The sequence below is a fragment of the Acipenser ruthenus genome, chromosome 11 (genome assembly GCF_902713425.1).
Source record: "Acipenser ruthenus chromosome 11, fAciRut3.2 maternal haplotype, whole genome shotgun sequence".
In the NCBI taxonomy this organism is placed as follows: domain Eukaryota; kingdom Metazoa; phylum Chordata; class Actinopteri; order Acipenseriformes; family Acipenseridae; genus Acipenser; species Acipenser ruthenus.
This window is the reverse complement of record NC_081199.1, coordinates 33,817,533-33,843,938: the sequence shown is the minus strand read 5'-3', so window position 1 is coordinate 33,843,938 and position 26,406 is coordinate 33,817,533. Positions and strand designations below refer to the sequence as shown.

General features: G+C 35.5%; 1 protein-coding gene across 2 annotated transcripts; it reads right to left on the bottom strand.

Moving 5' to 3' along the window:
- Window positions 1-30: 30 nt before the first annotated feature.
- On the bottom strand, window positions 31-25,608 carry pla2r1 (phospholipase A2 receptor 1). 2 transcript variants are annotated; one of them, XM_059033757.1, is made up of 30 exons: window positions 25,308-25,608; window positions 20,742-21,128; window positions 19,916-20,089; window positions 19,449-19,613; window positions 19,141-19,254; window positions 18,763-18,912; window positions 18,075-18,263; window positions 17,688-17,845; window positions 17,070-17,180; window positions 15,445-15,557; window positions 14,976-15,145; window positions 11,884-12,092; window positions 11,418-11,563; window positions 11,205-11,286; window positions 10,849-10,981; window positions 10,202-10,237; window positions 9,781-9,941; window positions 8,796-8,860; window positions 8,617-8,720; window positions 8,255-8,391; window positions 7,650-7,767; window positions 7,164-7,303; window positions 6,632-6,782; window positions 6,187-6,425; window positions 5,108-5,282; window positions 4,723-4,854; window positions 3,673-3,795; window positions 3,183-3,359; window positions 2,625-2,663; window positions 31-2,246 (listed from the first exon to the last, which is right to left on the bottom strand). In XM_059033757.1, exons 1-30 carry the CDS (start codon window positions 25,459-25,461, stop codon window positions 2,029-2,031), a joined length of 4,470 nt encoding a protein of 1,489 aa, XP_058889740.1. In that variant the 5' UTR covers window positions 25,462-25,608; the 3' UTR covers window positions 31-2,028. The 2 variants fall into 2 exon arrangements, with proteins under 2 accessions (XP_058889740.1, XP_033899686.3); XM_034043795.3 differs by having other exon boundaries at window positions 11,205-11,289; window positions 25,308-25,607.
- Window positions 25,609-26,406: the final 798 nt, after the last annotated feature.

The following is a 26,406-nucleotide window of genomic DNA, read 5'->3' as shown; positions in this document are numbered from 1 at the left end:
GAAAATTAAACTGTTCAGTACTGTAACAGCTAGGTGTATCACATTTATTTATTTATTTTTTAAAACATTTAGAAACAAAAGGAACTTATCAGTACAAAAAAAACAAAAAACAAAAAAACCCGTCAGTGACATACATCTCCAGTCACATCTAATTATAACATATCAGTAACATTAAAAAGTAGGACCACTGACCTACATAAACTGTAAGCACATCTTCAAATGCAAGTTTGACAAGCAGGTAGATGCCCACAAATCAGGTACTGTATTGAATAAGCAATTCTCTAATTGAAGGGTGACATACACTCAGGCTAGACGGCAAATGAGACAAACCTCCTCCACAAACCCCCAGACTATGATACACTTGATATCTGTATGTACATAGGGACATACTGCCAGTCCTTTGCTGGTAGAATGGTTTAGAATGGTACTTGTTTCTATTTTTTTTTTTAAATTAAGCTGCAGAACCTGTTTTGTGTTTATTCCTTGCAGGTGACAAGGAATAAAAAATCATACAGGGACTGTATATTGTGTGGAGTAGTGGTTAGGGCTCTGGACTCTTGACCGGAGGGTTGTGGGTTCAATCCCCAGTGGGGGACACTGCTGTTGTACCTTTGAGCAAGGTACTTTACCTAGATTGCTCCAGTAAAAACCTAACTGTATAAATGGGTAATTGTATGTAAAAAATAACGTAACAATTGTAAGTCGCCCTGGATAAGGGCGTCTGCTAAGAAATAAATAATAATAATAATATTGTGTTGAGTGCCCAGTTTTGGCGTCTTCCTTGCCACCTGCTGGGCACTCAAACACAATATACCTACATTCTACGGCATTCAATACAGGGGACTCAAATTGTAAATACCCTTAGAAAGATTATCACAGACTGATCTGACTAGCAGAAAGAACCCAGGCATTGTTTTATTTCTAAAATGTATTAAAATACTGTAGACAGTAGAGACAATTGTGACTTCAACATAGTAACAAACAGTCATTTAATTCTCTATCAGGTGTATTTATTGCATATGTTGGTGCTTTTCATGATTAACCACATCTTACAGAACGTACCAATATTAACAGAGAAAACCAGAAAGTGCTGTAAAATTTGCTACAAAAGATTTTTCCTCAAATTCTTTGTTTTCAAGAAATGTTTAGAAGTTGTACATATGGGGTATGTACAATGTGTGTATATATATATATATATATATATATATATATATATATATATATATATATATCCCTAAGCAGTACTAGGGAAAATATAGGATATGAAAAAACTAGTCAACAGAGTCACTCTTATTTAAGAACACCTGCTCGTCTGTCATCTGGAACATAAACTATATACCCAGAAGCTTGCTGAAGTTCCGGTACTAACAATACTTCATTGAGGCAGCGCCACTTTATATTAAAAAAAAAAAATCAAAACAAATATCTTGCTTACAATTGTATAACAATTCTGTACTTCTGCTTGTGCTGCCCTCAAATTGAGAATGGCTGTTGTGGCGGCCCAATTCTGTAGACTGTAGAGCGCAAAACATGTACATTTACTTCATTTTTACTTGTTCCTTGCAATGAGGTCTCTGAGGTTTTTGAGTTCATGACAAAAAGCTATTACTCCAATGTAGCAAATTAGTCATTTAGCCATCTGAATATTTTATAATAATAATAATAATAATAAGACATTTATAAAATCATGTTATATCGATTTAAGTTTAGTACCGTGTTTTATAGACATTAATCATGATGAATACTTTTGAAGTTTCAAAAAAACTGCTGTATTCAGTATTTAAAGACAATAAGAATAAAATCGTACCCTTTTTTCAATAGAAAAATGCTATCAGTATCTTCCTGTTATTTATACTTGTTTCTTTGGTTTTCAGCTGTTCTTCCAGGATTGTGCAGATCAGGATCTATGCTTTTTGGTGACTGCCTGCTCAAATGTAACATGCAACCACACTGCCCTGCTTGATCCTGCTATCTGCTGTGACACAGTTCGCTTTACAGATCGCAATTTCATTACTGCTCAAGGAGATTTTAATTTACAGTATTCACATCAAGATCTGTAATAAGAATATTTCCTTCTGAATCCGCAGCCTCCGAACTTGCTTGTCTGTAGTACACATTTCCAAAAGATGAAAGCCGTCTGAAGATTGCTGGATTCCTTTTATACAGACACCAAAGAGATGTTACCAGCACAGCAAATATCACAACAGCCACTGAGACAGCAACCGGTATCATTCCTTGATGAGATGCTGAAACAGATATGATAAAGGAGTCATGTAATAATGCTATCACAATAAATTAGAATTTCACATTTACATATTTATATATCGTACTGCAACCCCCATATTGTACAATGTGTGAATTTTATAGGGAACTGGGATAGGAAGAGAACATATTTTTCATAAGCTGATGAATACATGCATACAGAGTTCATGAAAAAAAAACTTTAGGTCTGGTCAGATTTAGCTTGTGATCCATGTAAAAAAAATCTGGAATTAAACCCTGAAACCACAGTAGAAACAACCACTACAGGAACAACATCCTCCTGATCAGAATCAAATCTGCAGGCAAATCACACCACAATAAAGCATTTTGAGTAAATGTAGATGTTTGTAATAGACACTTACCTCCTCGGAGGGGTTCCACCTCTACATCGCTACTTATGTCTGACAAAACAAAAAACATCATTTAATACGTAAACCAGTTTTTGCATTTACTTGAGCATATTACCTATTCAAGATTCAGTAGTGAAATACAAAGGTATCATCTATTTGGGGTTCTTTTGTAATAATTCACTATGTACGATGGGTTGTTTTGTCATTTGTACTAATTGTTAATACTTAGAAATCTAAAGAGAAAAAATTCTTAAATGAGTTAAAAGGAAAACAACACAGCACATCTTACTCAAAGAACCTAGAGGCATGCTTCTCTTTGGCCTCTTTCCATTGCCTTGCTTTCTGTCTAGTGATGAACTCTGGCAGCAAACAGCACAATTGGACCATACTGAACCAGCAGTTTTTACTAATCTGATAGCTCTAGTAGCAAAATACCAGCAGATAGTTTCTACTCTGATACCTACGATCACAAAAGACAGATAGCTGCTGTCTCATAAACTTATCAGTAATAAAGTTATAAAAACACCTAATTCAAAACTAATAAATGTTTTAGTCACATGTAAAGCCTACCTCCATGTATTTTACAAATGAATCCAAGCTTTTCCTCACAGTGAGACAAATGCCAGCTGCCATCTGAAGGCCTCATTGAAACACAGCTATCAATAGTAAGAGGATCCAGATGTGGTGCTTTGAAGAACCAGTTAGAATACTTAATAGGTGAACCGTCAAACCACTCCAATGTGTCGTCTAGGATAGAAGAAAATTAGAAGGGTTTTAAAAAAAAACATGAATCTTCAACAGAACAACCCAGCAATATTTAGTGACTTCCTAATATTTGTGCATTAAAATGTATATATATATATATATATATATATATATATATATATATATATATATATATATATATATATAAATATGAGTTTAATGATAATTAATGAGGTTGGGCAATTTCTGCCACAAACGCTGCTCATTATAGATGAGATTTATTTATTTTAAGCATTACTTCTTCAGTATTGTTTTGCAATCCATGGTACACACACCTATAGATATTTGTACTTACTGTCAGTGTCAAATATGATGCCAAGCCAAATAGTCTGATGAGAAGGTCCAAAGGATTGCAGTTCCTCTAAAACAAATCTGTGCTCTTCTTCATCTTTAATTGTCAATACATCTGACATGTTTGCTGGAAAGTAAAGCAACACATTACAAAAAGTTCAATTTAAAGGTAAGGCTAGGTGTTTTGTGACTAGAAACAAAACTTCCCCTGGGACATAATTAAATAGGACTGTAATCACTGGGCTTCTGTAATCCTTTTGGCAAAGAATCTGTGTTACTGTCATTGTGGTTTTATTTTTTATACATCATACATCGTTTGAAAGCTTAAACCCGAGGATAAATTTTACACCTGCTGTCTTCATCTAAACCTGCCGGTTTCACCTGACTATGGGGGTCTTAGACAGCCCACATTTTTATTTTTTTTTCCTCCTCTGAACATGTATTTGTCATTTGTTTTTCCGTTTATGTTTGTTTCTAGTTATATTTTTTTCGGTGTTTATCGGTTAAAAATTAAAATCTGAAACCTAGTTATAATGGACATTTTCTGTCAATAAGTAAAATAAATCAAGCCTCTTTGGACAATTTTGTATAAAACCTGAAAGATATCAATCTGTGATTTTGCCCACTTTAAGAATTAACAAATGTATGGACTGTGTGTATTGGGGGTGAGGCGATAAATGGACCTTAATGTCTTCCTTTAGAACAAGGTCTGCTATGAGGTATAATGTATAAGATCAGCTGGATTTCATCAGGGGTTGGCAAAGTTGTTCCTTCCAGTGCAGGGTGTCTGTTGTAAGCAGCGGTAGATCTAAATTCAGCTGCCTTTTAACTCTGATCCTGTGTCATTTTAATGTATGGTTTAAAAAGAAAAGCTTTTTACAAGAGTTCCAGGAGAGGGCGCTCTAACAACAGAAGTAATGCAGAAGACAGCATTTTCCAGAAGTGATTTCTTTTATTATTCACTGAGCTTTTTTTTTTTTTTTTAATATCAGTTATCATTTATTTTTTTGTAAAACAGGCCCTTTCACAAGCATCTCGGACTGCAGTACGTTACCTTTCTGTTTGCAATATTCACGCGATTCTTCCAAATCCAGCCTCCTTATAACAGGCTCAAAACTGTAGCAACTGCTTTGGAACTTTAACCATGTTTTTGGACATTCCCCTTTGTAGGAAATTGGTTTACTTTCTGTAAAGACACAAAGAATTTAGTAAAATGAATGACCAGTACTGTAGGAACAATATTATATCACTATTAACTTTTTGTTGAGCTGTTGAAAACCAGTGTCTTCATAACCCCAGTTAGAAGAAGAAGATGTTTTTATTTTATTTGAGCCCATAGTAGAAACAAATTGAATATGTATTTTGCAATATCCCAGACAAGAGTATCCGTTCATGGCCACTGGCTGGCAAGCTTTGTGATTAAGAAACGTCTAACTTACCAGGAGGCACATGGCACACAGCCCCTTGGAGTGGTGTTTCACAGTCAGCACTTTTCCAGTTACCATTGATGTCCATATACACACAGTCACCAAGTAAATGTACCTCATCCGCATCATCCCAGTGAGTAAAAAAGGCATCACTGCCATCTGACCATTGATAGTTAATTCCATCCTGCTGTTTAACATTAAATAAACAAATGCAAAATAAAAAGTAAGTATACTTGCTGCAAATCTTAAAATAAATAACAAAGTACACACAGTATATTGGCATTGAAACCAAACCACATTCATTTGCAGTTGACCTCACTTTTCCAATGTACTGTGATTTCATGGCTTTTATAATACTTTACCATGCTTTCACTAAGTATGCTTTCCTGCACTTGACGTTTACCTACAATGAGTAATGAAACCTTAAAAACCCTTTCCTACTGTGTAACTTTACTTGGTGTTTATTTGAGTTCACAGAAAAGAAGTTCCTGCTCTAGAATGATTAAAACAAAAATAATTAAAAAAAACAGAATTCTGTCATTTCATTTCCATTGGTGAAACTCATAAAAGGCTTAAAAAGTAAACCTTAATAATAAAATGCATTTGTTTTTAAAACACCTACAGTATATGAGTAGACATTCCTTAACCTCACCAGGATCTTTCTTGTTTACTATGCATGACAAAAACAGCTGGAGGAACCAATCACCATTACCAACAAAAAAAAAAACATAGACTGTTAAATACTTAAAAACAAGACATGGTTCTGAATTCGTAAAAAAAAAAAAAAAAAACCAACCAAAAAAAACCCTGCAATAAGTAACATAACATATAAAATGGACGACTATTGGAAACAAATGAGTTTAATAAAGTGACTGAAAACGACTTTCAATAGTTACTCTAATTAATAACAAAATATTACAGTTTTTGGTACACATGCTCAGTAGTCTAACCCCCCACCACGATCCCAGTTAAGGGTTTCTTATGAGTCAGGGGAAGGGGTTCTACATTCTTATGTTGTATTATGCTTCAGTTAGTTATATGTCCTTTTGGAATATGCAGTTAAGCTGTATTTAAATGTGAAGTATACATACATCTTGGCTATAAAGTCCGATCCAGTGTGCGTGGTCCAATCTATTCACAACGACTGTAAGGAAAGCCTGGTGGAATTCATCAGTTATGCTCACTAGTTCAGTTTCATTTTCTAAGCATTTATTCAGGGCTTCATACCAGGTCATGTTCCCATGAATAATTCTGTAACTGCGGTTCCCGTATTCAATGGTATTAGGAAGAGGATGAAAAAATGATTGATGTGATGGAGGCTTAGATGGGTCTGTTAAAACAATTAATTAAAGAAAGATAATACAATCAGAGAAAAAAAAACGGTTCTACAGTATTTCACAATTTCAAATATCAAAATTCCAGACTATGAATGTAAAGTTAAGCTTTAAAGGTACAGTAGTACTATTGGATAAATGTCTGGTCAAGAAGTCTCCAAAACGTCATTAGCAATATTGAACCCAAGGCATTGTAGCTTACCCTGCTGTTTTTGACATATAAATCCATACCCATTGTCCAGACACTTCTCATTGTACCATTTCCCAGTTAAATGATAGTTATGATTGTTTGACAGCAAAGTACAGAGTGGGTCATCTTGTTGCGCATTACTGGCATTCAAATCATCTCCATCCTATCTTAGAAATAAAAGAGAGTTAAGTTCTACTCTCAAGAGTTTGGGGTTACAACATTACATATTCTGAATTCTTAAGTGGAGTGTAGAGCAATATATATTACAAACTATTGAAGAAAGGTGGCTTGTGTTGGTTTTCTGGAATATATGATATACATATATTTCTTGTTAATTTACTCAGGTCATCTTGGTCCATTTGTGAAATGAGTCATACTGGTTAAGACATGATTCAGAATCAGCCTTATGTTTACAACAGCAATAGAAGGGCACAAGTTCATGGCAAGTATCATGCAAGGCACAGACAGGTAGAGTTGCATTTCCTTATCGCAAAAAGGGATGATCTAACCATCTACCCTTTAGTATCCCACATACAAAACTTACAGAAAATGAGTTCTCTGGTTCGATGGGTGACCAGTTTGCATAAGTGACAGGTTTCCCATTCACCCATTTCTGCCGGTTGTCATTTTGCAGACCAATCCAGACACTTGTTTGACTTCCCAAGAGGAGCATTGTTAAATAGGCTGAAATTGAAAAAAAAATATATGTATAGCAAAAGTATTGCAGACAAAACAAATACATTTAAATGAGTGTGTGACATGCTTAATAGAGTACACTGCAGTATCTTAATTCTTACATAACTAGTTATTGTTTGAAACACAAAGGAGAAGCTAGTAAAAGCGAATACAAAGTGACTAAGCCCTTTTGTTGAAAAGGGAACATTCTTATAACTTTGGACATGTGGTGTAATCAAAAGCAAAGTATTATTTAAACAGACCAATATCCTTGGCAGTTTGTACTTTAAATAACAAACCGTAGTTGTAATCACAGTGCAGGTAACAAACAGTGACTCAGAACATGTTAGAGTACCTTGCTCTATTTCATTTTCAACTGAAACAAGTGATCCTTCATGCGATTTGCAGAAAGCCTGTGCATCATTCCAGTTTTTTAAATCTTGGGGATTGTTTGGTACATGCATCAGAAAACACTGTTGCCAAAAAAAACAAAAAAAACAACCAGTAATTCTCTACATATAAATCTTCAGTGGTTTACGTACACACACATTATATATAAATATGTATTTAACCTTTTCATCTTCAATAATTACTCCTGGTTGCAACATGCACATATGTAACTGTAAACATTATTCTAAGAAACACATGTGTCTCCTGTTGCAGCTGTTTATGGGGGTTTGGGGACCAGTGAATTTACTTTAATATTTATGGTATTTATGTCGTTTTTCAAGATTATTGATAGATTTTCATAACATTCTACACTCATGCTTTGTATATAAATTTGCAAGCGATAGATGTAGCACTCAGAGACTGCTCATTCTAAGATAATAGCAGACATATTAATATTCAGGTTTGGTCAAATTAAAGTGTGAGTGGCAGTACAGGACAAGATGAATTTATCAAAATGTATGTTCTTAGTGTGAAATGCATGACTAGACTGAATTGGAGACTAGGTCTTACCTTGTGTCCAAAATAGAGCCATCGTTCTGGACAGCCCCCTATGAGGTGAGGTTCTCTTGGAATTTCAACAACAGAAACTGTTTTACGCTCACAGATATAAGGATGATGACCGTTGCATTTGCCCTCAGACCATCTGCCTGCAAATAATAAACACAAAACATGTCTTTATTAGATTACTTTTTAAATGTAAGACTAAAGTAGCAAAAACTTAATTGTGTAACTTTTGTGAGTGACATATTATACATCTTTACAGCAATTTTTAAACAAAAAAAGGTTTCAAGTATACGATGTGCAATGCATTTGTATTCTAATATAGACGATACATGCCTTTTTATCAGTGATTAATACACCATAGCCCGTACCTGTCTGTGATGACATATAGACACATCTTTCATTCTTCACTTCCGAGCGTCTGGAATTTGTTCCTTCCCAGTTCTCGTAATCAACGGCTGATCCATCTATCCAGCTGTATTTACAAATGTAATCAGTATTTTTATTGGAATCCGCCCCACACAATTATGAGTGATGTGCATATCCTTACCGAAGTTCTGTGTTGCTGTATTCTGCAAACAATCCAATCCACCACTTTACTTCATTTTGAAATAACTGCAAAGCAAAATAATAACTTGAGAATCTGCAATGTGCATTTATCTTAGTCTAGGTACCACCTAGAGAAACAAAGAAAAAGGGAAGCCGCACACTCAAACATACTCCTAAAAGTTTTCAAAATGTATTGAGAAAAAATACAACGTTTCCGTTGCAAAGCTTTCATCAGGGTATAGAGAGCCACTAGTAGAGTGTTTTTTCTATAGACAAAGTAGCAGATGTTAGCAATCAACAAATTAAGAAGTCACAATCAGTCTACATAATTGATAGTTGTATTAAGACATAATAGATTGAAACAAGTTATTAATTAAAGATAAGTATAGAATCACTTGGATAATGTTGCATAATTCATCAATAGTAATAATGCAATAGATAAAGCTAATATATAACCAATTATACTTTATAATGGATAATTGTAACACCTAATCATTCGCTTTTAAAAAAAATAATTAGGTTGGATGAAAAATCAGTCTTTTGACAAATACGTTTAATTCTACAGAATTGGCTGTAGGTTTTAGCATGTGAACCTTATGGCTCCAAATGTGTAAGTTACCATGAAACGTCCGATTCTTAAATAAAACAGTAAAAACTGTAATTATTCTTGTAGAAAATTTTAATTAAGCAACAAGTCCCAATTAAGATGCACCTACCACCTGGTACTGCCCTCTCCAGCAGTTAAGCAGCCTGAAATGAAGTGGAGGGAGGAAGAGCATAACCATATGTACTGCAGTTCCCACCAGAGGGTCTTACAAGCCAGCATAATTTATTCCCATGATTGTATTGCTGCTGTATGAAATACTGACAGATGTGTTTTGTGTTTTTTTTTATGCAGAAGGTGACTTCATGTAACTGGAAAATCCATTTTGTTTCTATAATAAGTTTTTTTCTAAAATGCAAGAAATAATGCTATACATTCTTACCTTTTCTATTTTGCTTTGGATGAAGTCCAGCTGATCGGAAGAATGTATTGACACTAAATCAGCTCCTAACATTTTGCAAGCAAAGGCAACAGCATTCCAAGGAAATGAAATGTTATGAAACAAGTACTCTGATTTTTGATAGAAGACCCACGGCTCGTTTTCTGAAGAAAAGAAAGCATTTGCCCAAGACTCAAAACACATCTTATCTGAATTGCTTTAGATAGACGTCACTACAAAATGTGTGGCAGTGGAAAATATTACTGTTCAAAAAAATCATCTTAGGAAGCACCTACTTAGTGTTTGCATTTCCACATTTTTTATTTCTACTCATAATAGAGTATTGTTGTAACTAAGCTCCAACCACAAACTAAGGTTATGCATGTGGTGTGGCTAAATGGTACAAAAAAAATTGTTTACTTACGTTCGGTATACCAGTATAGTCCCTTCAGCTTTGCACCTGCCAAAATAAGCACAAAAGGCTTTTTATTCAACGTACCTTGCCACCTGGTGAGCAAACATTGACTGTCAAGCCAATTTACTGTATGTAATTTACTCATTCAGCACTGTGTACAGAAAGATTCCCCTTAGGACAACTAATTATGTAATTCACGGACAAACAAATGAATACGAGCACAGATATACATATTAGAATATTTGATTCGTTTATTGGTCTTTATTGATTATTTTTTTGCAGTCAAAAAACCCAAGCGAAGGATGTTACCAACCTAATGGGCCCAGTGGAGCACCTGAGCAGTAGTGTTTGCTGAGGTTCAATGAGGTGAACTGGCCCAGAACACTTTCCTCCCTAACCTTGCCATCCCAGGCCAACTTATGTCCCCGTCCGAGGTCCTCCACAGGGCATGAGTGGGATTTGAACCATACGCACATGGTTCAACTCTAAAAGCCAGTGCTTTTACTATATGAAGTACTGAGAAACCCCAAATCCTGTCAGAAAAATACTTTTCTACACAGATATTTTTACTGGTAAAACATAAAGAAGGATAACTGAAGAAATACAAACTCCAAATAAGATTAAAACTTCTATTAGCTTTGACATTCCTTATTTACCTTTAGGCATTTTACAGATCCACTCAAGTTTTGCATCACATCGTAGCGGTATTATCATATTACCAGCTTTATAAGCTGCACAGTTTCTTTGATCATCTTCATTATTTCTGTCCTCTATAAATGAAGATACAACCTGCAACCAAACAAAAAAGAATATATTATTTTATATATTTTTATATAGATGACAGCCTCATAAAAGGTTACAGTTCTACTAGGCATTCACCATAGTTTGCCATGTATTTTTTACTATGCTTTACAATACCAATTTTAGAAGGTTGTTATTATTTTGTATAATTCATTAAAATTGCTCAAATGACATGTACAGTATAAGCACTATACAATCTTGTTGTACTTACAGCAGTGCCATCAGACCACTCCCATGCAGCCCCTGACAGGGGATTTCTTTTGTTAAACCCAGCCCAGAACAAACGCTCCTCACTGCTACATTACAAGAAACAGATTAATTAATTCTTCACATTTCACAATGGAGTAAAATGCTTCATTAAATGCAATGGGAAACAAGCACTTTAATGCAACTGAACTTCAGTTTATTAAAATGATCTGGTTACCTATTAAACATGTTCTGCAAAATTCCATTCAAAAAGTTTTCCTCCTCATAATGACTAAAACTGACAAGATTGGATCCAAGAGCCTGACAAAAGAAGTCTGCATCTTCCCATGATCGTTTCATCAGTACCTTCTCCCTGTGAAATACCTAAAAAATGAAAATGAAAAGAGGGTTAGGGCTGGGGCTTTGCGAAGGGAAACACTACTTGGTGCTCCTATCTAGTCTAAGAAGTAAATCACATCACTGCTAAAAAAACGATTGCAACTGGGACAGCTGTGAAAGTAACAGCTAGAAAGTAAAATGTTATAAAAAAAATGTAATACTTTTGACAAATAGTATCTATTAAAAACATTCAAATCATAAACTAGTACACTAACCTCCATTTGTGATCTTAAACAAAGTGATAATGTATGCCGGATCAAAAGAATGATCAAAGATTTAAGCAATAAAGAAGCAACATTCTTTACCTTGTAACAATAAAGTAAGTCAGGCTTTGACTCCCATCCAGGAGCACAAGAAGCTTGTTGGTTAATGGTAATGTCAGAGGACTCTGTTTCTTTGTATGAGCTTATAGCTTGTTTGCATATTGACATTGCTCTGAAAGTGTTGCAGTCCTTCACTTCCCAACGGCCAAGGTATTTCCCTCCAGAAATCGCAACACAACCACCTGAGCTAGCTGTAACAGAAAAACAAATTACAAACACTGAAAATAAAAAGCAACTGGAATGGTTTCTTCAATAAATATACAGTACTGTAGCCGGAACAATAAAAATACAGAACACAAAGCTTGCTCCCAGCTTATATAGAGATTTTGTTTTCCACTGGCCATGACATATTGTGTACTACATTTGAACTCCAGTTAATTAGGAAGGATCCATGTGTGAACAAAGGCTAAGCTTGGTATGTCACTTCTGATAACTCAATATCACGCTTTTTCTTTTTTTTTTAGAACCTCTGGAGCTAAACTCACTTATATATATATATATATATATATATATATATATATATACAGCTCTGGAAAAAATTAAGAGACCACTGCAAAATTATCAGTTTCTCTGGTTTTACTATTTATAGGTATGTGTTTGGGTAAAATGAACATTTTTGTTTTATTCTATAAACTACTGACAACATTTCTCCCAAATTCCAAATATAAATATTGTCATTTAGAGCATTTATTTGCAGAAAATGACAACTGGTCAAAATAACAAAAAAGATGCAGTGTTGTCAGACCTCGAATAATGCAAAGAAAATAAGTTCATATTCATTTTTAAACAACACAATACTAATGTTTTAGGGAAGGGTTCAGAAATCAGTATTTGGTGGAATAACCCTGATTTTCAAGCACAGCTTTCATGCGTCTTGGCATGCTCACCACCAGTCTTTCACATTGATGTTGGGTGACTTTATGCCACTCCTGGCGCAAAAATTCAAGCAGCTCGGCTTTGTTTGATGGCTTGTGACCATCCATCTTCCTCTTGATCACATTCCAGAGGTTTTCAATGGGGTTCAGGTCTGGAGATTGGGCTGGCCATGACAGGGTCTTGATCTGGTGGTCCTCCATCCACACCTTGATTGACCTGGCTGTGTGGCATGGAGCACTGTCCTGCTGGAAAAACCAATCCTCAGAGTTGGGGAACATTGTCAAAGCAGAAGGAAGCAAGTTTTCTTCCAGGACAACCTTGTACTTGGCTTGATTCATGCCAAAGCTGCCTGATTCCAGCCTTGCTGAAGCACCCCCAGATCATCACCGATCCTCCACCACATTTCACAGTGGGTGCGAGACACTGTGGCTTGTAGGCCTCTCCAGGTCTCCGTCTAACCATTAGACGACCAGGTGTTGGGCAAAGCTGAAAACTGGACTCATCTGGGCGTGCTTCAGCAAGGCTGGAATCGGGCAGATTTGTCTTTGTGAAGGACGCATGAATCAAGCCAAGTACAAGGTTGTCCTGGAAGAAAACTTGCTTCCTTCTGCTCTGACAATGTTCCCCAACTCTGAGGATTGGTTTTTCCAGCAGGACAGTGCTCCATGCCACACAGCCAGGTCAATCAAGGTGTGGATGGAGGACCACCAGATCAAGACCCTGTCATGGCCAGCCCAAACTCCAGACCTGAACCCCATTGAAAACCTCTGGAATGTGATCAAGAGGAAGATGGATGGTCACAAGCCATCAAACAAAGCCAAGCTGCTTGAATTTTTGCACCAGGAGTGGCATAAAGTTACCCAACATCAATGTGAAAGACTGGTGGAGAGCATGCCAAGACGCATGAAAGCTGTGCTTGAAAATCAGGGTTATTCCACCAAATACTGATTTCTGAACTCTTCCTAAGTTAAAACATTAGTATTGCGTTGTTTAAAAATGAATATGAACTTATTTTCTTTGCATTATTTGAGGTCTGACAACACTGCATCTTTTTTGTTATTTTGACCAGTTGTCATTTTCTGCAAATAAATGCTCTAAATGACAATATTTTTATTTGGAATTTGGGAGAAATGTTGTCAGTAGTTTATAGAATAAAACAAAAATGTTCATTTTACCCAAACACATACCTATAAATAGTAAAACCAGAGAAACTGATAATTTTGCAGTGGTCTCTTAATTTTTTCCAGAGCTGTGTATGTATGTATGTATATATATATATATATATATATATATATATATATATATATATAAAATTATTATTATTTTTTATTTATTTATTTATTTCTTAGCAGACGCCCTTATCCAGAGCGACTTACAATTGTTACAAGATATCACATTATTTTTTACATACAATTACATTATTTTTTACACATTATATTTATATACAATTACCCATTTATACAGTTGGGTTTTTACTGGAGCAATCAAGATAAAGTACCTTGCTCAAGGGTACAGCAGCAGTGTCCCCCCACCTGGGATTGAACCCACGACATTTCGGTCAAGAGTCCAGAGCCCTAACCACTACTCCACACTGCTGCCCATATATACATATATATGGGGCAGCACATCCTGTAGGAGGATGGCAACCTGTCTTTCTGCCACAAATGCAGACTACACCCTTTGCTTTGGCCTCCACAGGGCTCATAATGGCACATGTAGGGGCTACGTCTGGCCTTGGAAATCGCCTGGTATTTAAGGATGTTCTGATCAAGGTGTGATACTGAAATGCCTTCATTTCATGACAGAGCATTAAAGAGCCAAGAAAATAGTGTGCTAAACAGAGCATATGTATAGCATGACCTGCCCAACCCTGAGGCCAGAACTCCTGCAAATGTAAGTAACCAAGAACCTAAAGAAATTGCTAAATGAGTAAACACTGCAAGAAGTTTATTTGATTTTATAACTGATTTAACCGAAAAGCATACTAATCAGGTATTTCTGAGTACCATTTCTCCCGTATTATTTCTTCAGTTCCTTTTTTTTGTTAAATTGTTTGATCCAAAAAGCTCTGGAATATGCTGTGCTTATGAAAAGCAATTAAGAAATCATAAAAAAAAAAAAGCTAAGAGACTGCGCACTGTAGCATACAGCATGCAGCAGCATTAATCACTGGTAGAAAATACACGACCACTGCCAACCTGGCTGATATTTGTTCCAATTTGTATAGCGAACATGCTGAAAGGATCCTTTCTGTGTCAGCCAGCTGTACTCTCCTGTTTTGTTTCTGTCCTGAAGAGCAGTCCAGAAGTAAAGACTGCTACCATTTGTGACGTTCTGTATCAGGCTGTTAATGAAAGCTTGCTCAAACCTGAGAAAAGAAACATACACAAATCATCACATTTGTATAGCTTTGTTTTTTATTAGTCATATTTCTTAAATTCAGCTGGCTTTATTTGTCCATTGTTTTTCAAAATAGGCATTTCCATAAAGCTATTAGTCAATAAAACAGCCTAGTAAATCAGAATTAAATCATGGATCTGGATTTTGTTTTTTCATTAAGGTAAAGCGTTTTTTAAAAGCCACTGAGGCAAACATTAGCTGATGAAACCAAAATGCACAAGAGCTTTGTGAGGCTGCTATTGGAATTAGCCAGTGTGGTTTTATTACCTGTTTCCCACAGTCACCAGTGGAGAATTACAGTAATAGCTCTTGGTAGCATCCTCATAGTTCTGAAGGTGACCAGTAACCTTGTAACAAAAATGACCTCTCCGCTTCCAACCCTGAGTAAAATAACAAAAAAAAACAGCTTCAATCTCCAGCTCTTCATGACCTTCACTGTGATATCAACAAGAAACCAAGGTCAGGTTCTTAAAAGCATTTCTGCTGGGAACACAGTACTGTACACTTCACTGTCAAACTTATTTTCTATTTTTTTCACTTCATTGAAAAAAGCCCTGTTTGAAAGCTTTATGTATAGCAAGTGAAGACAGAACATAAGCAGCCGAAAATACCAGACATACCTTCCCTGTTTACCGACACTGCACTCTGATTAAGACCATGTGTTAAATCAAGGTAACACAAGGAGCTTCTATTTGTACAAGTGGCTTAACTTACTTCAACTTTTACTGACCAATAAGAACAGTAGCAAGAACACCCTATACCCAGTGTGAAACTAAAGCATTCAGAAATGTCAAAATATATTTTTGTTTGTCAAAAGTCAAAATAAATGTGTATTTGTTTTGTTCGTAATTTATTGCAAATGCATTGTGTGGTGTTAATTCTGCAAAACTAAATTCAGAAAAGAAGGTCCACTGACACCATTTTAATCAATGAAAAACAGGGGCCGCTCCACTGGGTGCTCTGGCTTCTTTCGTCCCTCATGCTGCACAGATGTGGGGGTGGTAGCCTGGGATGCTCAGCAGTCAGTCTCTTGACTAATGATGCACACTGTGCATGGATGCAGATTGCTTTTGCAAAAGCTGATACAGGCAATCAGTATGAACTGGTAAGTTGTAATTCAGAGCAGTACAGCGCATGCACATTTAGATATACAGGTTCCCAATATCAGGAAGAATCTGAAGGCTCAACATGCTCTCCAGTTGTAGTTTTAGTAGTCGTTTTAGTATCTTAAGGCCGGACAAAGCTTAGGAACATTGGTTTGGTGTGAATAGATATTTGTATTAATCAAACCAAAACGTTTACAGGACAAATATCTGAATTCAGTTGAAATGCTGAACACTTTGGTCACTGTATCTACATAAATTCCTCCTTAATATTTTAAAATGAATAGATTTGCTGACTGAATGTAATTGCCAAACATGTTTTCTGACAGTAGACAAACAGTGGGTACTGTGTTGAGAATGACTTAATGCAGTCTGACACCTTTGTGGCAGCCTGCCCATCCATAGCACTTTGCTGCCTCCCAGACTAACTTCAGGTAAACAAATGAAATGGAGCCTTACAAGAATACAGGGTAGAAATGTCAACATTCCACAGAAAGCAGAACAAGCCTGTGAGGTATGGAAATTGTCAAGGAAATGTACAGCTTTTGAAAATCACCTAATTAAATGAAAAATAGCAGACTTAAAAAAAAAAAAAAAAACTAATTTAACTTATTTAAACTAATAAAACAAATTTGCTTATAATCCACTGACTGAGCATTCCTTGAGGTCGCCTGCCCATTGAAACCATTCAAAATCACATTATGGACTTACTGGAAACACAAAAGAAAAAGATCTGGGTCCAAGATGCAGCCTAGACACAGGCTGATAAGTAGGCTCTGTTTCTCTTACCTCAGAACAACCAGTATCTCCCAAGCCAGACTTTTGTTCCTCAAGGTTTCCAGGCTTTTTACAGACCGAAGGTAGACGTTCATCACACGTTTTCACTTGCCAGGTACTGTCCTTTTAAAAAAAAAAAAAAAAGACATAATAAAAAAATGAACAACAACTTAAATGTAAATAGAGCCTTAGAGTATATAGTGTCCTGTCACAACAGCTTGATACAAAGTTATACAGCACATATGTGGAATTTTAGCAAGCATACATGTTTTCAGTAAAGACTTAGAAAACAGGAGAAACCTTTATTCATGAGTGTGTGGTATATTATACTAAAAAGCAACCACTGCCGCATTGCACTGATCCATGATTTATCCACCGTAACAAAACAATTAAAATTGAATGCTTGCATTTGATATTGATTGGCAGTTACATTTAAAAATATATTACAGTATACTACAGCCCCATATAAATAGATTTCACATAAACTGACACAGAAAGAATGTATCCATGAGGAATTTGTGTGATATGATTTAATTCATACAAAAATTATTTTAAACAACAGAAACTTTCTTTTTCTTCTTCTTACATTTAAGATACATTTTAAGCTGTAAAAGACAGAAAGAAACTTACAGTCGTAACTCTAACACAGAGAGGACCTTCAACGTAAGTGACATTTGGCTCATATTTGTGCCAGTATGTAAAAGTCACTGGAGAACCATCAGACCATTCAAATGACCCCTGGGTTTTGTTGGTTAAGCCAATCCAGGCTCCTGATACAGTCTCTGAAACTGAAAAACACATCATTCAAAAGCACTTGAGCAACTCATTCCTAAACGCTGAATCCTCATTACACTACAATTTACCCGTTTATATATATTTTTTAGTTCATCGGGTAATTGTTTTTTTAAATGACATGACATACTCCCAACTAAAAACATGAATTAAAACATTTGCCTGCTCTTTGAAAAAGGACCACAATGTCTTCTTAACAACTTCTCAATACTGCAGTGCACTTACCGTTCTGAAAAAGGGTAAGGAGCAGCTCCACATCTGCTAAAGAGTGCACGCTTATCAGGTCAGCATTACTGGAACGACAAACAGTTAAAGAGTCTTTCCAGCTTTGTTCCTGGCTCTGAAGTTTGTAGCAAAACTTGTTGTGAGGAAACCAGCCAGGAGAGCACACTGTAGGATAGTACTGCCATGTATCTGTAGGAAAAATATGTTTAAAAAAAAAGGTGCAGAACATTCTGAATTTGTTTTGGTTCTGGTGCAATAATAAAGCCTGTTTGTATAACTTTTGCAGCTGCACCCAGAGAAGTAGCATGGTAATGTCTATTTGGATCAGTGATATACAGACCAGCAGAAACAAACGACCTGCTTTTCTGAAAAAGCAGAATGCGCAGCATGCTACACTAAACTGGGGAAGACTAGTTAATGTATTATTTAGTTATAGTTAATAGTGACCAATTAATTATACTTTACTGAAAAACTATTCTAAATATGAATGTGGGATAAAGACGCACCCCTGTATATCTTTAAATTATAATCTTTTGTATTGTAAATAAGACAATTAATTTATTTCATGAATCACTCTCCAGTAAACTACAACACAATTAACATTTACAGTATAAGAGTATTTTGTGTTTGTTTAATCCTAACCTTCACATGCATAAGTAGTAGATGATTGAAACTCAGCTGGACTTACCAAAAGGTTCTGCTCTTCTTGTAAAGTTTGGGTATTTCTTACAGATAAAGGGCAGTCCAGACCCACAGTCTAGGTTCTGCCACTCGTTTCCTACTGCTGAGTTAAACACTCCACAGTGAGTGCTGGCCAGTGCAGACATGGGAGACAAGCCTGTGAAAACAACAATTAAGAGATTGTTTATGCTACGTAGATGTGATACAGTCAAACATGGTAAGTCATGGTTTTAAGCACGATACCACCAACAAAGGTTCCAGTAATTTCCCCGAAGCAAATTTTTTAATATGATCTACTTCAAACTAAAAAAAAAAAACATGTTGTCAAATTGAAATACAGTTTAAAACGTGTCAAATTTGATAAACAAAACAAAGCCTTCAGTACTTCTTGTTAGGTTCACCAATGCCAGAGGTGCCCCATCAGACCACTGCCATCCAGCAGATTCATCGAGGTGATTCAGACCAGTCCAGACTAGGACTCCTACATCATTCAATCGTTCTGATTTGCAAACAAAAAAAAAAAAACTAGTATGTTTTTATTTTCTTGCACAAGGGCTTCATGTGACTTAGGATACACATTTGTATTTTAAATCATTATTTATTAATAAAAACATGTTTTACGTATTTCATTATCACATGCTAGGTTATTTCTAAACAAAGTGAGATCAAGAAAAGGTACATGTCCCATCATACCACTAATGTATCTTTGTTCTGTAAGGTCAGTTATGCTTAATAAGTTCCCATCCTGTGCTTGACATGAAGCATGTGCCTCGCTCCAGGAGAGTATGGACTGAAGATTGAATTGATAACAAGCTTTTGTATCTGGGTACTCCTCCCAAAAAACATCACAGTCTGTCTCTGTGAAAAAAATAAAAAATATATATTTGAGTAGCTTATTACCATAGTAATTTCTGAACTTTCTCTTCACAATAACAATTGAAGTATAAAACCATGGCGAGGAAAAATGTATTATGTCTATGGAAAGTGTGCATTAATAAGTAACATTAATACACTGATAGAGAGGAGTTGATCAATTTTAAATATATGTATATGCAAGATGAAACATCTTAACTACTTGCAAAACAAGCATTGAGTCAACATAAAATAATTATAAATATATAACTAGTTCTTAAAATGTAAAAATTAAAATGGTTTTGTACCTGGATTTGGACAAAATCCCCATTTTTCATCTTGATCATACAAACTAGTTGTGGCACACCAGCGATAGTTATCTTCTCTCCCTTCGGTTGTGCACTCAGAGTACCATTTGTTATTATATTTAAAAGGCAAAACACATGGCATACCATGGGCGTTTCCTTGCACTGTGTGAATTTCTGTAAAAAAAAAAAAGGGTATTGCTTAATAGTTAGAATGGGATTAAATACAAAGAAAACTGAAATGAGTTTGAATTATCTCCATTTAGTTCTCTGTGGAGGGTATTTCAACATCTTGAACATAACAGGAAGTCCCAGAAATCAAAACAGATGGGCTGATTGGTCAGATGTATGGATGAAACACTTTGGATGGATAAATCAATACTTCCTTATATGGTTAGTATGATGATTGGTTGGACATCGATACATGACCAAAATGGTTCTTGAATGAAGAATAAAAGTAATTTATATAAAAAAAATGAATGACCCCCGTATCTATTTTAACAATGTAGTTGACCTTTTTTTACCTCTTTATACATGATACAAAATAGCACTTCAGGATTATTAAATGTACAGTATTGTGAAGGTGGCCTGCATAGCGCAACACGAATCACATTGCATCTATAGAATAAGAATAGGATTGAGGTGCTTTGGTGAAGCTCACTTGTCAACTGGAATAAACAGCTGCCAGGTAATCCTTTAATATGTGTAATACTTGTGCTACCCGGTTCTGAAATGTACCTGAAAATGTTTTTACCTGGGTGAAACAACAGATAACCAATAGAATCTAGGTAAGAAGCAATGCCAGTAAATGCATATATAATAAACTTACCTTCATAAGGATGAGCACATGGTCCTTCCCCAGATGTCAAATATATCTTCCATCGCTGGGATGAAACTCTTTGCTTTGTTGCTACAACAAGCCTTCCTTTCCCAGTTAGTTTTAACTGAGCGGCTCCAAATAATGTGTTACCGCTGCAACGCCACCACAGGGTTTTCAGGGTAGAATCACATTTAAACATATTTAATGGCTGCTGTAGGCTGGTAGTGTTAAGCCCAAGGCACATGCTGCTGCCAATGTTGAAGAGGCGATGGCGGGAAACCCATTTCCAAAGCATGTGCTTGGATGGCTGATCACAATTTTCCAAAGTAAGCTTTGTTTTGTCAGCTCTGATACACCTATTAAGGTGTTCACTTTCAAGAATGAATACACCTTTAGCTTTAACAAAAACAAAAAAGCTATTATAAATCATTATCATAACAGTAATGAAAAAAAATTATCCTAAGGAAAGAAATATATATTATTAATATTTAACAACAGAAAAGAAAAATGGAGGTACTAATAAATAGAAAACAAGCATTCAATAAATCTTAGATATGTAAAGCCTCAGATTTATTTGGTTTTAGAGTCTCCATCAATATGATCTAAAAGTTAAGATGGTCATAATTGATTTATACAGAAGACACAGAATTTAGAGAAATAATGATTTTTTCTGATGTTTTTACTGGTTATGGGTGGTTTTTTTTGTATCATTTTTCCTATGCAATGTGGCATTTCCTGAAAGCATTCTGAAGCTGGTCTGTACAGGATGTGACATCTGGAATAGATTGTGTCTCTCCCCTCTGACCTCCTGGTAGTTACCTTAGCAACCAGGAGTACAGAGGAATATAAAGTCAGACTATTCAGACTGGTCTCAGAAAATCAGGGCTGCCAGATTGGTGGTTTTCCAGCCAAATGTGGCTTGTTTTTAAAACATCTAGGAAATATCTTACACACACATAAGTCTTTGGCAGGTTGACTTTTTTTTATCATGCTTGTTTTTTCCTGTTCCTTTCAACTACAATACATTACATTAAGTAATTGCCAGCACAGGACTTCAGTGACCACAATTCCATAGTTAATCGCCCCCACCCACCCCTCCTACTGTCTTCTTTCTGATATGGACACACATGGTGAGCATTCAGCAACATGGTTCCAGAAAAGGGTGAACCCGCCCAGTTTATCATCAGGTTTGGTTGATATGGATATTCTTACACATATTCAGCTTTTACTTTCCTGAAGTCAGAGCTACACAATTCTCTCAGTCTGTGCACTTCATAAAATGTGCTGAGGATTTGCATTGCTCGACAGGCAGATGGGATATGCTGTGATTCCATTACTTTTTGAAAAAGTTCAACACAGCTAATATGTACGAAACTACAAGTGTTGTGACTTAACAGGATACAGACCTACTGTATCTTCCAACAGTTCTGAACATTTTATTTCACTCATTCAGATTTCTTTCCCCCTGGTCCCTGGATTCATCAGGTAACAAAAAGCAGTGCTTGTGCTATTAGTTTGAAATTGAAAGCAGATTTTATAACACTGCATACCCTTTTTTTTCCAGCATATGTAGAATTTATTAAGTCTTAAATGTGAGTAATATTTTTTTGACTAGTTTTAAAAAAAAACACAATTTGGCTACTTTCTCACAGGTTAAGTCCAAAATTTGGTGGGACATTGCAAAATTAATCTGGCAGCCCTAATCAGAATGCCACAGCATATAATGGACAAATAAAAGCAATATTTAAAAAATAAAAATAAAAAAAAATCACAAAAATCTAGAAAAACAATTTTTTTTTCTCCAAATAATCACCATGGGATGGTTTCAACATCATGACTAGTATTACAACAACACAATACAAACTGAACTTCTTTAGAATCACCGTATGAACAGATAAAGAAAAACAACAAATGCAAGTTTAAAAGGTTAATGGTCAACAGTGGACTTGTAATCACATAACAGTACAATCATTACGACATACAAGCAACAGTGAATGATACAATGCAAGGAATATTATGTAACAACTGGGTGTTCAAACAAAGCACAGTACCGAACAAGGTGGAAACTGTGGAATGTGCTGGAACTTCAAGCAATTAACATAGAAACCATTACCTGATGACCGAGAGTTAATCACATTATCAGAACTATTCAGACTCAGTGGGCTGTTAGACATGTCTGATAGTAGGAAGGCAGATAGAAAGATAGGAGAGCAATTTCATTCTCTAGTGAAATGGAACTTAACATTCAAGTTACTGCATTGCCAAAGAGAATTCAAGAATCTATTGTGGACTTTGAGTATAATGACCACACCAATGTAACAGGAAGCAGACAGGGTTCTGAACATGCCACACAAAGGCTTGATACAAAAGGAAATTGACTGGATTTTATATTAGGCATAAGCCACTGAGTCAGAGTCTGCATAGATCCAAGACATAAGTGAGACTAAACAATGGACAAAAACTGCAATTACTGATCTAGAAATGTAAAAGATTTCAGTACTGGAAAATGCCTGCAGTTCTGTCTTTTGTCAATGCAATACTGTAGGTCTATTTGTTTTTTGTTTCAGAGCATTTATTTCGTGGGTTAAAAAAAGAAATTCTACTTTGTCGTGTATGAAATCCTAGGAGGAAGCTGTTTTCTTCCCCAGTATTGGCACAATGAATTAGAACGGAAAGCACTATACAAAAATCTGCTTCATGTTTTTAGTTCAAAATGCAATACAGAAGGTGTTAAATGTTACTGTATAAAACCACCATTTGAAATAAATGAATTTCTGTTTTCGTCCATTGTTATAACAGAGCTTTAAAATGTTATTCATGACACCCTACTGAAGCAAGCAGCAGCTGAAACATGTATTCATAGTGATGTGGTGATGTTGTGACACACTACTGGTTTAAGTGAATGCAATAACTGATGAAGTTTTAAGCTTTTATATAAATTCAATAAAAACATATTTATGTTAATAGTTTCATAATTTCAAGACAAAATGTTTAGTACTTTACTTTGAGAATTTGTAGTCAAAAGTCAAGTTTACATACCCCAATAGAAATGTATAATTTCTAGAAATTTCTTGAAAACAAATAATTATAGGAAAAATCTTTTATAGCAAAAGTTTTGCTTTTGTGGATGAGGAAAGAAAGTTACTAGATTATTTATAGATACAATTATTTATTTCAGCAATTTTTTTTGCAAAACTCCAAAAATGAAATGAATAGCTTGAGGCACCTTTAGCAATAATAACCTGTGCACAACCTTCTTCAACTCATATCAACGATTATGAATCAGATTTAGATCGGGACTTTGACGAGGCCATTCCAGAACCTTGATTATTCTTCTTTATCCATTCTGAAGTAGATTTTGATGCATGCTTTGGATCGTTGTCGTGTTGGAACGTCCAGTTGCGCTTGAAACCAAGGTTTGTAGCGGAGAGTTTCAGATGATTGGCCAATATCTTTTAATATCTCAATATCTCTGATTGTTATTAACCTTCCTCACAAGTCTTCTACTTGCTCTTTGTGAAATAACCTTCTTTCTTCCAGGCCGAGGGAGCGTTGTGACAGTACCAGTAGAAACAATAGTTGAAATTGGGATACTCAAATGCTTGGAAATCTTCTTGTATCCTTCTCCAGCTTTATGACAATAAATCATTTTCTGCCTAAGGTCTTCAGATAGCTCTTTACTTTTCCCCATATTGACTTATTGGTAATGACAGCAATCACCCTATGCCTAACCGTTTTATACTGTCTAAGAATGTTCACCTACAGTCCAGCATTTTCTAGACTTTTCTAGAATTAGGTTCTGCATTATCATATTGACATTTCTTGCACCTTGGAGACAACACTATCATAGCAAAGGGTATGAATACTTTTGAATGAGCATTTTTGGTGTTGTGCAAAAAAATGCTTAAATAATTGTAAACATCTATTTCTTATAACTTTTTTCCTCATCTACAAATATATATATGAATATATCTATATATGAATATATATATATATATATATATATATATATATATATATATATATATATATATATATATATATATATATATATAACACACACACACAATCTGCCACAAACTTGACCATGTTTACAGATTTTTTTTTAATGTATATTGCTGCACAACTCGGGAGATGACTTAGCAACCTGATACCAGTTTACTCCCATATTATGGCTCTTTTACATCTAACTAATTAATGAAACAATAAAATGGCAGTGTGTATTTTTGTCCATTGTTGGATGTGAATCGTACGTATGTGAACTGGTCGGACAGGAGAAGGGACAGATTACTCGCTTGAGAGGGGCATTAACGCTGCATGCAGCCTTAAGGGAACAGAACTACTGCAGACAAGTTAAAACTTGTATGTGTTCTTTACAGATGTAGTCTAGACGAGTAACGCATAAACTCGAGTCAAACACGTCACAATTAACTTTTTTTTTTCCGCACTTCATTATAAAAAGAGCAGGACATGCAGTTTAATTTAACATCCCTGCAGTGTTGATAAACGTTAGTATACAAAAAAGGCCTTAACAATTAACAACGTTCCTGTTTTATGCAGGCCGTCTAAACTTACTGTATAACTCGGAAATTTGGGTTTGGTCCAAAGCCGCATCTTCATCAGCAGCAGAGTTGCAGCTTTTCACAAAAAGAAAAGTCAAGACAGCGGCCAGTACTCCTACGGCTCGCAAGTTCACACGAATTGGGCAAATTGAACAGATTTTTTTCATTTCCCTGGAAAAACTCAAATGTTACAAAAGCGAGTAAGTTCATTCCGAAGGAAAGATGAACTTCATAGAGAGTAGTGTATTCCGGAATGGCTAGGGTTTTTTTCCGCTTTTGCCTAGTACGACTGCGTCACTACGCTCCCATCTCCCTCAAATCTGAACATAACCCAAAATATTTGGTTACCAGACGGCTTCCAGTGTCGCTGGGGCGGGACTTGGTAAAGACTAAACAACACCAGGATCTCAGCTAGTGAAAATATATGTAATTAGAAATATTACTGTGACAAAAATAATAAATCGCAGACAAAAATAATAACTCGCAGATAATTGTGAAAAACGGATGGACATATGTTTTGTAGAGTGTTATCTGATGTAGTATTAACTGCTTATACTATATATTTCAACTAGATTTGAAGCACATTATATTGGATTTTACACCGTCATATGGTTAGCATTTTCATTGGGATTTGCAGGCTGCCCATAATAAAACATTAACAACAACAAATTATAAATGACTGCAGATATTTGATCATCTCAGTCATGGTATGTATTGCATGTGACTGAACATAGACATCACCATGGTTTTAAACTGCTGCAGGTAGAGAACTGACAGTTATGACTCTTAGATAAATTCCAGAATAACTGGATGTTTACCAAACTATGCTGTTGGACAGTATTTTTTCACATTGTTTTTGCAGTTTTACCATATTTTCCACATGGTTGTACTATACATTTGCCATAGTTTACCCTGGTTTGCCATATTTATTGATGTGCTTTACCATACCTCGCTGGTCTTTATTTAATGCTTACCTATTTCTTTACTATGCTTTCACTATGATTTATTACACTTTGCTTTTCTTTTACTATGGGAAACTTTTATACACTTTGAACCGTGCCATGACCCAGTTACTCGGCCGTTTGTGAAAACTGCTATATTGCTCAGAACAT

What these genes read in the sequence shown, in the direction of transcription:
- pla2r1 (XM_034043795.3), bottom strand. Translation starts at nt 25,461, where the DNA reads ATGAAAAAAATCTGTTCAATTTGCCCAATTCGTGTGAACTTGCGAGCC. An exon ending in CCTTACCCTTTTTCAGAACG is followed by an intron (nt 17,846 to 18,074) that starts GTAAGTGCACTG and finishes TGTGTTTTTCAG; the next exon opens with TTTCAGAGACTGTATCAGGA. An exon ending in GATCTGTAAAATGCCTAAAG is followed by an intron (nt 10,238 to 10,848) that starts GTAAATAAGGAA and finishes TTATTTTGGCAG; the next exon opens with GTGCAAAGCTGAAGGGACTA.